At 43.6% G+C, this 9537-nt stretch overlaps 1 protein-coding gene and 1 pseudogene across 1 annotated transcript in view; one reads left to right on the top strand and one right to left on the bottom strand.

Annotated features, from left to right (window-relative positions):
* Window positions 1-933, bottom strand: part of LOC123162169 (polyubiquitin-like) — a 42000-nt gene extending 41067 nt beyond the window's left edge. Inside the window, exon 1 of the mRNA XM_044579960.1 lies at window positions 748-933. Within this exon, the coding sequence (XP_044435895.1) occupies window positions 748-933 (186 nt within the window). The remainder of the gene's footprint in view (window positions 1-747) is intronic.
* Window positions 934-9026: 8093 nt separating this feature from the next.
* LOC123163301 (uncharacterized) lies at window positions 9027-9177 on the top strand (annotated as a pseudogene).
* Window positions 9178-9537: the final 360 nt, after the last annotated feature.

Raw genomic sequence — 9537 nt, 5'->3', positions numbered from 1 at the left:
CGGCGGCGGCACCGTCCGTGAGGGGGGCCACGCACCGGAGACGGGTGCCGCCTCTTCGGACATGCCACAACACCACCCCGCATGTATGAGGGCGCGGTACGACGCTCCGGTGGCATTGCTACCCTCTAGGGGCCCCGTCCCGCCTAACCCTGGAGCGGTTGACCACGAGATCTAGCCCTTTGACTTCCCACGGATGGGATTTCACCAGCGGACCTCTCCACCCGGTTGTGTTATGTCAGCCCATACGAACACCTGGAGCAACCTCCCGGCCAAACTCACAGCAAGATCTCGTCCCTGTAGACCTGACGCGTCCGTTTTCTCCCTCCAGGTGCCGGCGGCGACGCCGTCCGTGAGGAGGGCCACACCCCGGAGAAGTGTGCGCCTCTTCAGACATGCCACCACACCACCCGACATGTATAAGGGACCGGCACGACACTCCGGTGGCAATGCTACCCCCCGGGCCCCCGTCCCGCCTAACCCCTGAAGCGATTGACCACGAGATCTAGCCCTTTGACTTTCACGGACGGACGTCGTATCCTTCCTGAAGGCGCCGCCTTGGAGCGCATGGTTCGTCATATGTAGCTTCATATCTTCGGGGCAGTAGTGCTAGGAGTGGTGTTGCTGCGCTCAGTGCCTATGTATCCTGTCTTGGGTGTGTGCGTGTGTTGCGGTGGCGTGGCGTGTGGTTGTACTGGATGCTTGCGGTTTGGTGCTTTATATATAAAGCGAGGCGAAAGCCTTTTTGGATAAGTGAAGGGTGCATTCATCCTCAATGTCGTAGTGAGCCAGAGTTAACCCATCCTCCAGCTCCTCCGTGCCAAACATAAGGCGCTGCTGATCCTGAATCTTCGCCTTGACAACGTAGACGGAGTCCCCCGGATCGACCTTGACGGTGATCGTCCTGCCCGTGACGGTCTTGACAAAGATCTGCATCTGTTGAATGGGAGCACCAAACATCAGAAATTTCGGTGGACGGATAGGACCATGAGGGAAACACAGTTGTTGTTGCACGAGTAAGAAACCTTGTCCAGATTAATTACAAATACTAATCAATGACAAGTGTGACTTGGTGAGGAATCTTGTTGAGATCTGAACAGAAAATTATCTGTAGTACTATGGCATGTGTCCTAAGAATATATACAAAATCAATATGAACATCCAAACTATCTTTGTTTATGCTGCCATCGATAATAAATACGGAGCAAAAATTGAACTAGCTACCTTAACATAAAATCTGTATGATTCGATGATAGAGCAACAGACTGCTCGACAGTTCTAAAGGTTAGATCATTTAATCTCTTCGGATACAAACCAAAAGATAGATAATATCATGTCAGGCCTCATCTGAATATCTGAAGGATATGCACCTTCAGTTACTGTTTTCCTTTCGAAAATAGCTAGTACAAACAACAAGATCGTCCAGTTCGAGAATGAACGGTTGAGGTGCACTAGCGAAGCGGTACCAACTGAAGTGAACCAGAGTAGCTGGTATCAGATCTCTATCGGATGGCTACAATTTAATTACCCCTTTAGGCGCCAATTACTATACCTTCAGCTGTCATTTTCATCTCTTCTTTTTTGCTTTACCAACTCTTGGACTGTAATGGCTATAAAGCCAGGGGTTTCCAGCCGAGAGAGGGATCGAGTTGTAGGGATAAATCCTAGCAGCCACTCGAGTGGGTCAGGCTCTACTTTCATCTTCGCTTAATTAGGGGTAAATCTCTGAGGATTTCTGAATTTTGCTCACCTCTGAACCCCTGTATGTTCAGAGTTTGACATATCATCATTATTCATCTGATCTAACTAATTTTAAAATCTGGAAATACTCTGCAACAAATAAACAAGAAAGAAACATGTTCTAGAGATTATAAATTCTGTGTTGTATTAGACTATTTGTCAGTGGGAGGTTCACCACGCGATCAACAACTATACATGCAAGAACAGTCTGCCAAAAGATATATAGTTTGATGGTTACAAAAAAGTATGGACCAGCTATAAAATTGTCTCAAGCAAGCTACTTTAACAGGTTTTACCAATGCCAACTTCTCATTTCCTAATGCACAGATACTGTGCTCAGTACTAACAGATCCTCTTGTCAAACTAACACCAAATCAAATGAGTGAGGTATATTTTTGTAATGTACTATAGCAGAATATTACAGCCAAAATCAAAATCACATAAGAAACAGATCATACTACATGTTGGATGGCTACTACATCACAGAATATATCACAGTGGCAACGTGAGAGAAACGAAATAGACGTGATGGCTAAATCAAACTAATATATATAGCATACAAGGGGGCTGCTTACACCAGACAGATGGAGACAGAGAGAAAGTGATGCTCTTGATCAGCGAAAGGGAGGCGGTGCATCTGGGGCTGAAGGCGCCGGACGTACACCGAGTAGCGTCGGATTCCCTTCTTGTACCAATGTAGACGGGAGGCGATGGAGGAGAGCGGGTGGTGGATCTAGTCGAGGAGTCTATGAGGGCACATATGGACGGGGAAAAGTTACAGCCGAAAACGCGCGGGTGCATCAGGATGGCCGGACACTCCGGGAATGACCATCCGGGTTTTGGATTTCTCCGAGGATGGCCGGACACTCCGGGGGTGTTTGTCCGGGTTTTGGATTTTTCTGCCGCAGACTTCGGAAAACAGCCGAAAACTCCCTCAAAAAGGCCTCTGATCAAAAAACATTCAACATGAAAGTTGTTCGTCTCGTCGAAACTGTCAAGATTGCTTTTGGGCTCGTTTCCATCCGTGATCGTTTACTACCTCAAACGTGGCCCGCAAGGTTCAGCCAGTTTAAACCGAACAGTTTTGAAAAGTTCGGACAAACCAATCCGAATTTGACTAGGGTTTTGGACGTGAATCCAAGCCTTTCCTTGCACGGGAAGTCCAGCCGCCTCTTATATACGTAAGGGGTGACGGCCGATTGAACAACACACAATCGAACAAATCATCTACCACCTTTTATCTTTTATCTTTTCTCCTTAACCCTAGTTCTTCTTCTTCCTCGTTCTTCGTTCGTTCTTCTTCATTGCAGGGCGGCGAACCTCGAGGCCCTAGGGGCGATCAGGTCGACCTAGGGCAGCCCATAGCCGCCGTGCACCCAGACGGGGTCCCTCCCGGGCGTGTGGAGTTTCGGGTCCTCAAAAGCACCCGCCGGATTGCCTGCGTACCGCGCTTTCGACCGGGTCTCCTTCGACGTGAGCTGTGGTGCATCACCCTCGGCGTTGGAGGTACACGGTGACGTGTTCGTGTGCGAACACACTTTTTGGCGACTCCGCTGGGGACGAAGCTTTGAACGGTCTCCGGCCCGTTCTTGCTACGAAGAGATCGTCATCTAGGGTTTGCAATCTGCAAAGGTAATATGAATACCCAATTCACATACGCAGATGCAAATAATGCATATGTTGTTTCTAGATCATGTAATGAGCATAATGTATCGGCTAGCCCTAGCTTTATCAATCATGCATCTAATTATGTGCGGGAGCCGATGCAACATAATCTTCATGCTTCAACTTTATATAATTTTAGCAACATGCAACATATGTATCCCAACTCCCATGCATCGGCAACCCCACAAATCTATATGCCGATGAACAATATGATGAGTTCGGTTAATCAAGTTAAAACACCCCATGTAGGAACTTTCAATGGCATGCAACATAGTGTTTCATCTTTTTATTCATCGGCAACTAATTTGCAACATGTTAATCCAAACATGCCGATGGATAGGGGAATTGGCCATGCTACTACTAGTTATTCGGCCAATTACCCTCAAACATCATATGCTACACCTCATGCTACTAGTTTTTTAGCACCATACGCAACTATTGATGTCCATAATTCGGCTCCGCCCCTTAATGGTCATGGTCGAATAAGTGAAACTTCTACAGGAGCCCAAATGCCTTCACCTACTACCGTGGCATATCATGTTTCCCCTATGCAATTACAGAATTTCGGCAACATCTCATTGCCGAAAGAGTTTAAGAGCATTGGGGGGCAACCATATCCAGACTGGGTAGTTGAGAACAAGCTTACATTCTCTTGGGATTTGTGCAACTCCATTCGAAAGGAACTAATAGAAGGCGGGAAGCCTCATGATTTTGCTGCAGTAAAAGCTAGAGTTGTGCAAATGATGTAGTTGCCCAGTGTTGTACCATCCAGTGCACCCCGTAAACAATTGCAAAATTTCGGCATCTCATTGCCGGAAAAGTCTGAAAGTATTGGGGGGAAATCTCATGAGGAGTGAATGGAAATTGAGATGAAAACGTTTAAAGCTCGCCAAGCTGAGATGTGGGCTAAAATTAGACAAGAGCGGGAAGCCTTGCAAATTAAAAAAGATAAAGTTATTGATTCAGGTAACAAAGAAAATTCGGTTATTGGAAAAGCCGAATCAAGTAGTATATATTCTGAATCCATCAAATCCAACGAGGCAAGCATTATTGAGAAAGGGCATGGCAAGCATAGGAAAACAACAGTGCTTGAATTTTCTGAAGTTAATGCAACCTACTTCTTGCCCTATGGGTTCCGTGCCGTAGAAATCAACAAGCTTCAAGGACAAGAACAAGTAGCCAAACAAAGTTTGGCCGACAAAAATCTTCAGTGTAATGATGCATGGAATAAAGAAAAAGATGATGAAAAGGCATTGGAGAGTCATCCAAAGATGAAGCTAGATATTGTTCAAGTCACACCACCATCATGCTCTCCCAACGTATTTGAAGAGGTATGCATAGCGAGTAATTTACCTATTTTCAGATTTGGTCACAACTTTATTGTTGATGCATCTATTAGAAAAATCCTCATAGGTAATTTTGAAACACCAATGAAGAAGGGTAATTTACTTATTAGCAATAAAATTGTTTTAGAACATATTGGTCAACCAATTGTGCCATTTATAAAGACCGATAATGACTTATTATTGCAGCCAAAGCTTTCCCCGTTGCTTTATCTAAAGTTCATATCTATTTGGGTAGATTTGCTTATTTCGTACTTGGCTTGCACTTGGTCTCAATTGAGACATGTATGTTCTAACTATTTTTATTTTAAAAATTTAAAGCCAAGGTTAAATTCTGTTGAGAAAACCGATGCTACTATAATATCTTACCCAAAGACATCGGAGATAGAGTGCAAAACACAATGCATAGCCGAATGGTGTGATGCAAAATCTGAACCATTCGTTTGCTTAACTCCAAAGCCGTTCTCACAACAAGATCGGTTAGAGAATGAAAAGTTACCTTCAATTCAAGCATGTGTGATCAAATATTTCATTTGTTGTTGCAAAATAATTATATTAGAATTCTTGATCACCATATTGAACCATCTGTCCAAGGACGAATATATTGTAAGTTGCATCATTCGTCCTAGCATAATTTTAAGGATTGCAACATGTTTCGTCAAATAGTTAAATCGGCCATTGATAAAGGACGATTGAAATTTGTTGAGACACCAAGAGGTGACCAGTCTATTCCGATTGGTCCTGATGGCAGAAAGTTTTTGCATCGGCTGCTTCAAGCCGATCCATTTGAAGAGAAGGTAAAAACTACAGGTGATGGAATCAAGATTTCAAGTAAAGAAGTTGTTGAAGAGCAGAATGAACATAATCTTGAGGGTAAGAATTCCATCGAAGCTACAATGGAGACGCCAAGGACTGGGGGGCAGCAAACAAATCCAATGATCGGTGAAAGCAAACCAAAAGAAAATAAAGGCCAAAATAAGCGCAAGTGTAAGAGATCAAAAATCGTCTTCGCTGTACTATTGGATAAATATCAAAATAAGAGTGAAGAGAAGAATGCTTATCGGCCAAATCAAGCAAAAAAACCAAGATCACCCCCAAGGCGCAAATATGAGGATTGGTATTGGCAAAGTGATAGTTTTAATGCAACATATTCATATCCTTATTTTGGGAAGCCAATGCCAGTGCCGTGGATGCCTCCCTATGCTCATATAGATCCATATTCATCATGGGACAGGTATGATACAAGGGCACATTCTCCATCTTAATTTAGACCATCTCATCAATACTATGCAGCTCCAAGAAGATCAACATTTGAACAATCACACATCAAAGACCGTTTCAATCATAATGAATCGGTCTAGAGCTCAAGGAAGAAGAAAGAGGTGGTAAAGCAAGTTTACCGCGTGAAAAGAGATGGTCGTAAGTGTGCTACTTCAGATTTGATCTCAAATAATAAAGAGCCAATTAAAGTGTTGACATTGGCTACAAAAGGCAATGAGGCAAGTCAATCAAGTGCCAAATCTGATGGGAAGAAGTTGAGAGTGCACAAGGTAAAACAAGAATTGCCATTACTTCAAACAAAATCGCAGCCGGGGTGCCCACTCGGCTTATCATATTGGCAAAATAAGAAGTTGCAAAAGCTTAGTGCACAAGAACTTGAAAAGAGAAACATGGCATGGGTTCCCAAGAGGAGCAGTCAAAATAAAAATGATGTGCATGCTTCAATTGCAACAAGTACAATAAAACTGAAGAAAGAGAAGGATGTAAGCAACAAACAATTAAGCCGAAGGTGTGCATCACAACATCAAAATCTTCGGTTAGCACATCATCCATTTTCTTCAACCATGTCGTTGATGCCTTTGCCATGGAATTCATCCCTAGGTATGATCAATTACCCTCCATGGATTTATTTTGATCCATGGATGCAACATAATTTTCTATATCATGAGAGGGTATTACCAAATTACCATACATTTGGTTAGTTACATTGTTGCTAATACAAAGGGGCCGAAATATTTTATTGCTATTTTATTGGTTTATTTCGGCTATACATGCTTTAGTGGATGAATTCTACATGGACCTCATGGTAATGGCCGATACTTAACTATCGTCCTAAGAAACTATCTGATCATGGCCGGTGTGGAATTCTAACATCGTCCTTAGTTAAATTGGAGACCGAGACAAGATACATGTTAAGTGATATTAGCCTTGTCTCTCTAGTACTATGGAGATTATATTTTGATGGTTCAATTCATAGCAATGGCCAAAGTGTCAGTGTTGTTCATATATCTCCATATGGTGTTATTTTTGTGAAGCCTCATGCCACTTAAAATATTTTTGCACAATAATCAAAGCCGAATATGAAATTTTATTCGGTTTGGAACTTTTGGTTGCTATAGGTGCTATACAGATTGAGGCTTTCAGTGATTCGTTATAAATAGTGCAACAAATATCTTAGGGTTATCAATGTTTTGACGAATCACTTATAGTTTATATTGGGGTATATGTCTAGATGCAAAATTTACCTTGAGTTGCTTTAAAATTGTTCATATATTTAGACATGACAATTTGAAAGAGTTGGCATAGCAAGCATCCGGCTACTATGTTAATCATGATGTATTGCATTTCTCTCAATAGCCGATGCTTCGTCTTGTCAACATAGGTAAGGCCGAACTGATGTCCACAGCTTCGGCCACTAATGAAATTTTTATGCAGGCGGAAGTAAGGATTGGAAAAAGTTTATTGTTGATTATCTACAAAATCCTAGCAAAATGGTGAACAATATGGTTCGAAGGATGACATTGAGATACATGTTTATGTAACTTTATCATCGGATTGTTAATGAAGTTGAGAAGTTTTCACCCAAGTTGCATCAAGAGGTTCAAACAAGCAATGACTGATATATACTTATCGTCCTAAGCACATACAAATGGTCGATGGAGTGTTGACATCGTCGTCAGAGCAAGGTATGTGCAAATTATTTTTCGGCACACAAGCTTTGCCGAAAAACAGGGGGGCATGTGTTGACACCAGATTTTGGCACAGTCAATAACTTATTTAAGATGGCTTTAAATGGAGAACTATTCTACATGAAAGAGTTCCGTATTGTTGATATGGACATCTTTGAAGTTTGGGCCATCGCCGTCCGGTTTCATCTCGAAGGCCGAAACTATGCTCAAAGTGCTAAGATCTTATATTCAGAGTACAGTTTGACCGATTAGGCCCCCAAGAAGACCTCAAACATAAAAATGATCTACATGAATTGTCTTCGTCTCGTCGAAACGGTCGATTTTGATGTAACAAACGTTTCAATCGGAGTTCGTATGCAAAAGTTACAGCCGAAAACGCGCGGGTACATCAGGATGTCCGGACACTTCGGGAATGACCATCCGGGTTTTGGATTTCTCCGAGGATGGCCGGACATTCCGGGGGTGTTTGTCCGGGTTTTGGATTTTTCTGCCGCAGACTTCGGAAAACAGCCGAAAACTCCCTCAAAAAGGCCTCTGGTCAAAAAATGTTCAACATGAAAGTTGTTCGTCTCGTCGAAACCGTCAAGATTGCTTTTGGGTTCATTTCCATCCGTGGTCGTTTAGTACCTCAAACGTGGCCCGCAAGGTTCAGCCAGTTTAAACCGAACAATTTTGAAAAGTTCGGACAAAACCAATCCGAATTTGACTAGGGTTTTGGACGTGAATCCAAGCCTTTCCTTGCACGGGAAGTCCAGCCGCCTCTTATATACGTAAGGGGTGACGGCCGATTGAACAACACACAATCGAACAAATCATCTACCACCTTTTATCTTTTATCTTTTCTCCTTAACCCTAGTTCTTCTTCTTCCTCATTCTTCGTTCGTTCTTCTTCATTGCAGGGCGGCAAACCTCGAGGCCCTAGGGGCGATCAGGTCGACCTAGGGCAGCCCATACCCGCCGTGCGCCCAGACGGGGTCCCTCCCGGGTGTGTGGGGTTTCGGGTCCTCAAAAGCACCCGCCGGATTGCCTGTGTACCGCGCTTTCGGCCGGGTCTCCTTCGACGTGAGCTGTGGTGCATCACCCTCGGCGTTGGAGGTACACGGTGACGTGTTCGTGTGGGAAGAGAGAGGAGGGGTTTGCGGGAGTGCGGCTATGCCAGCCTCGCTGCGGCTCTGGGGTATTTTCACAGTTATGCCCTATTTGACAACGTCAGTTAGTGTGCTTCCTGCAATTAGTCCCACCTCGCTCACGGAGGGAGGTGACAGGGCTGGAGATAGGTATAAGGAGGGGCCATTGGCGAACGGTACAAGGCATCTTTGCGCTTGGGGCAATGATGCAGCTAGTGAGGTTATACCGAGGCGCGTCAATTGCTGGTTGAAAACTATTTCCAAACCCCCACTTTGGCCCTCACGGGTCATCGAGAATTTCTGGAAGGGCTCCCTCTCCTTGGAGAGGGCAAGGCCCTACAAACTCAATATCAAAATTTTAAATTTCTGCTCAAAATGATACTTTGCTTGGTTTTACTCATTTTCTGCAACTTATGATTTGGATTTGTCCATGAATCATGCTCCCTCAATCTTTGTTCACATGAATCATATTTCCGTTCAAAATTAAGGACTGCTGGCCAAGGCCAATCATCTTCGAAGTTGTAGAGACCAACTGACGGCCTCTTGCTTAAAATGGAATTAGGAATTCTCATGTTTTTCTTTCAGAAGTTTGCATGTCAGACTAATCTTCATGGTCACTGAGAGATGCAATGAGTCGTAATTTGTATAAACCCTACATGCCACTAGAGTGGATCGGGCATAATACAAACCCTAGCA

This window comes from Triticum aestivum, chromosome 7B (genome assembly GCF_018294505.1).
Source record: "Triticum aestivum cultivar Chinese Spring chromosome 7B, IWGSC CS RefSeq v2.1, whole genome shotgun sequence".
NCBI lineage: Eukaryota > Viridiplantae > Streptophyta > Magnoliopsida > Poales > Poaceae > Triticum > Triticum aestivum.
This window is presented reverse-complemented; position numbering and strand designations above follow the sequence as displayed.